Consider the following 4,490-nt stretch of genomic DNA (forward strand, 5'->3'; position numbering starts at 1 on the left):
AATTAGTGACAGGGCTGTGCTGGGGGGGAGCACGAGCACCTTGGCCTCAGAGCATCACGTCCTCCCCCTGAAGAGGTGGCTGAGTTTATGTGGACACACGAGCCCCGAGCCTGGTGCAGCCTCCCTACTACAGACACCCTGAGCCGCTGGCAGGGGGTAGGGCAGCAGCTCCCCAGGGTCCCCACATCACCACTGCCCCCCCGAGACCCATGGGTTGGCAGCACAACCCACAGCATCACCATAATTGCACACGTGGGGTGTCTTCCCAAAGGAGGCAGCAGGCGAGAGCAGGCTGGCGTGCGAGCACCAGAACACAATCCAGACCAACGCCGGGGTATTTGCACTTTCCCATTGTTATTGGAATAAAGGGGCCAAAAAGAGCATTTCGGGGAGCACAGTAGGAATGGAGGGGGCAGGGAGAGGAGACAATTTGTGGCCCCCTGGAAGGATCCATCCCATTCAGGGATCATCCTGGCACAGGGCATCCCCACCGGCACACCAGCTCCAGTCTTTGCCGAGCTGCAGCAGTTCTATAGCGTCGTAGCATCCTCGTCATCGTCATCATCCAGGTCTTCCTCCCAGATCTCTTCCTCGTAGGCTTCAGACTTGGCATCCTCTTCCACTGAGGAAAGGAGATGCAGGGCTGCAGTGGGAGGGGGTGGCCCTGACCACACCACCAGTGATCCCATGCCACAATGGGAGTGGGAACACAGACACCAACCCACGCTGCAGCCAAGGCAGCGGAGAGCCAGCCCAGACTGTGTCAAAGCCCACGAATGCAGACAAGCACTACACTCCTCCCCGCCCGCCAAACCAGCAATCCCTCCATCCCTGGGGCAAAGCAGCCCCGTTGAGGGCACCAGCTGCCACCACGGGGCCCTGGAGCATCCCCAGCACAGCCCCCAGCCCCCACGCTCACCCTGACCCTCCAGCCTGCTGCACTCACGGGTGATGTGCTGCCCGCTGAGATGGACCGGTCCGGCGCCAGACTTGAGGATGAAGGTGACAGGAGGGACCAGCTCCAGACCTTTGAGGCTGATCTGCAAAGAGTCTGAGCTCAGCGCAGCCCATGTTAACCCCTGCAGCACCGTCACAGGAGAAGCAACTGCTCTGCAGCAGGGAGGGGTTGGCAGGCAGCCGGATGGACATGGCCAGAGCGGGAAGGAGCCCCCAGCGTTGCCCAGACCTTCAGCCATGGCTCACGGGGTGGAATCACTGCCCTGCAGCCAGTGGCTGCACACCAGGCGTTGGGCTGCCCTTACCATGGGGAGCACTGAGGCCCGCAACGCCGCGATGGTCACCGGCTTATGGTCTCCATAGGTGTTTTTGGAATCAACGGCCACCACATGCAGCTCATCCCCGGCCTCGGCCCCCAGGCAGATCTGTGGAGCCAAGCAGAAACCCCGTGGCAAGGAGTCTGGCTGTCAGCCGGCCCCGCTGTTGGGGCACAGGCTCTTTGGCAAGCCCCGGAGCTCACCGTTCTCAGCAGGACCAGGTGCTCCAAGAAGTCATCCTCCTCCTTCACCACGTAGCTCGAGGCATCCGTGCTCAGCTGGCAGCCTGCAGGACACAGCATCAGTGCAGGCATCTGCTGCTCGCCCTGCGCCAGCCTCGGGCTAGCCAAAACCAAAGTGAAGGGCGCACACACCACGAGAAAGGGGGAAATGCAGCCCGTGTACACCCACGCCTGGGTGCCTGCAGGGCATAGCCACTGTCCCCCCAATCGCTCCAGCTACCAGGTCCCACCAAACCAGCCCGGGACACGCAGCTCCGTACCCCACAGGGCAGCAACGGGCCTGTCCCATGACAGCAACCTGGAGAAGGGAGAAGAACTGCTCATCCCCCACAGCAGATCCAACACTGGCAGCAGGACCAGCTCCTGAAGAACAAACATCAGAGCAAACGGTGTCCAGCTGCTCTGCAGCAGGAAAACACACAAGGAATGTGACTTTGGAGCACTAAAAACAAACCCTCTGGTCCCAAAAGCCCAGAGCCAGGACATCAGTGTGCAGCTCACACCAGGATAGCAACTGGACCAGCCCCCCCCCGCCCCGACAGGTCCACATTGCTAAGCAAAGAATAAACCCAGCAAACCACTTACACATCCCTTGGGGAGAGGAAAAGGTGGATAAAGGCATTTACAGACCAAACCAGCCCTAAGAGGGTGAGCAGCCCCCCCACAGCAGGAGGGCACGCTAAGAAAGGTACCACAGGACACGCTGCCCCCTCCCAACACAGAACAGCTAAAGCCTCAGGGAAGCATTTACGGCACCTGGAAGCCCCAAACTGCCCCACAAGCACTTTGCCAGCATAGGGTGGGCAATCCAGCAGAACAGCCCAGCACAGTGGTGTCTGAGAGAGCTGTATCCCAAAACACATCCATCCCCCCCAAGTGCCCCACAACTCATACCCAGCCAGAGAAAGCAGCTCCAAGAGTAGAACAAGTATCCACACCCAGTGTTAATAAAGAAAAGAGGACCCAGAGGGAGGGGCAGTTTGGGAATACAGTGCAGGTGTGTTGGGGGGCAGGTGGTACCAATGCACCTACCACCCTTCATCACCACGCACCCTGGGAGGGGCCTGTGGCAAACAAGGAAGCCCATCTGAGCCAGCTTTGGCTTCATTAGAGACGAGGCTACTAGCCCTGCTCATGGGACGTGCAGAGACCTGCCTCCCTGCCCCCCATTCCCCAGGACAGCCCCCCTTCTCCCACTGCCCAGGGCTTCCCTGCTGAAAGTTACTCACGTGGTGGCTCCTGGGGGGCTGAGCAGCTCGTGGGCTGGTGTTGGACTCTCCCCACAGAGGGTACCCCAGGAGGATGAGGACAGGGAGGGGGGCTGGGGGACATGCAGGACCTGCTTGTGCTCAGGGTGGGCTGCAGGGATCAGAGACCAGCCCCCCAAGAGACATCAGATCCACCAAAACAATGTCTGAAGCTCAAAAATGGAAACGGTTGCCAAGAGCCATGTTTTTCTCTTTATTTAGTGAGTTCATCTTTGCTGGGTACCAAAACCAAAACAGGCCAAGGGAGGGCCCCAGCAGGGGAGCCCCCCAGCACACCAGTCCGTGGGACTGCAGCAGGACCCCACAGGCTCCGTGTGGGAGCTGGGACATTCCCAGCTCCTGGAGATGGCACGGGGAGGGCTCTGCATGGACTCCCAGGGAGGGATCAGGGCAGCTCGGGGGGCTGTGGGTGCACAGGGTGCCCTGGGCATCATCCTGGCACGGGGCTCTGCCTCTCCCAAGCAAATGTTCACACTGGCAACAAACTCCCAATTTATGGGGGAATGGGGGGGCATCCCTAGGCTGGCAAACCCCCAGGAGGGTACAAATCTCCCACGCAGGGCACGGGGGCCTGGGGAGGGACACCCCTGCCTGCCGGGGACCCCCGGCAGCACCTGGCTCTGCCTGCCCTTTCGGGGTGCAGGGAGATGTGGTGGGGCTGGGGCTGGCACCGTGGCACACCCAGAGCACAGCTTCTCCCTGCCTGCCCGCTCAGCCGGTCCCTGCTGCCACAGCCCTGCGAGGGGATGCACCCCCAAACCTCGGGCAGCCCCTCGGGAAGGGTACATGGAAGCGGTATCCCTCTGCTCAGCATGGATTTGGAGGCATCGCATAGTTTCAAAGGTTTATTTCACACGGGAAGGGGGACAAAAGAGGACAGAAACTTTACAGTCACCGTGACATATTTACAACCAGTATCACCCCCAAAAGTCACCGTGTGGCAGCATGGCGTGGGCCCCCCCCTGCCCCGAGCTCTGCCTCCGCTGGAGCGTGCACGGCGGAGCTGGTGGGGTCCTGCTGCCGCTCCCCACCACGCCAACAGCACAAATGGGTTTAAAGCAAGAGCAAATCCCCTCCCTGCCCTCGCCTCGCTGCACCACGTAACCCAGACCAGCGTGCAGGGGGCTCGGGATGAAAACAGCCCCCCTACAGTGCTCTCCCTGCCTGCTGCTCCTCCAGCTTCATCCATCCCCCCTTCCCACCCCCTAACGGCACAGGAACCTGGACATCATCCAGAGATGGGGAAACGGGAGGAGATTTGACAAGGGAAAAATTCACATTTTTTGCCCAGTCCCCCCTGCTCGGAGTTCCCCTCGCTCCCCTGTGCTTTTCCTTTGCTAGAGGTATGGCTGCAGCTCCCGGGATCACACCCAGCCCTGGGAATGCAGCGGCTGGGGAAGGGATGGAGTGGGGATCCTGGAAAGGGCTTGTGCCTGCTGTTCTCCCCTTCCTGATGGGCTGTCCAAAACCCGGCCGAGCCCAGGGCGATGGGGTCCTTCGGGAGAGCAGAGCCACTGGCCACCACACCCTGCTGCTATCCATGCCAGGAAACACCCCTGGGATGGGAGCTCGTCCCCCACCTGCACAGGGAGCACAGGCACATCCCCAAGGCTGCCCTGCCTCTTGGTGAGCGGCTCAGGAGCTTCTCCCCCGCTGGCTCCAGCTCCCCGTCACCAACAGCACGGAGGACCCAGCTCCCCGGGTCC

At 61.1% G+C, this 4,490-nt stretch overlaps 1 protein-coding gene across 1 annotated transcript; it reads right to left on the reverse strand.

The window, feature by feature from the left end:
* Positions 1-530: 530 nt before the first annotated feature.
* LOC104506998 (nucleophosmin-like) lies at positions 531-1,695 on the reverse strand (the record flags this gene model as incomplete). Its single annotated transcript, XM_010148149.1, has 4 exons — positions 531-622; positions 947-1,040; positions 1,263-1,382; positions 1,478-1,695. Coding segments are annotated over 4 exons (524 nt in total), but the record flags the coding sequence as incomplete, so codon positions are not given.
* Positions 1,696-4,490: the final 2,795 nt, after the last annotated feature.

This window comes from Eurypyga helias, unplaced genomic scaffold, assembly GCF_000690775.1.
Source record: "Eurypyga helias isolate BGI_N326 unplaced genomic scaffold, ASM69077v1 scaffold18633, whole genome shotgun sequence".
NCBI lineage: Eukaryota > Metazoa > Chordata > Aves > Eurypygiformes > Eurypygidae > Eurypyga > Eurypyga helias.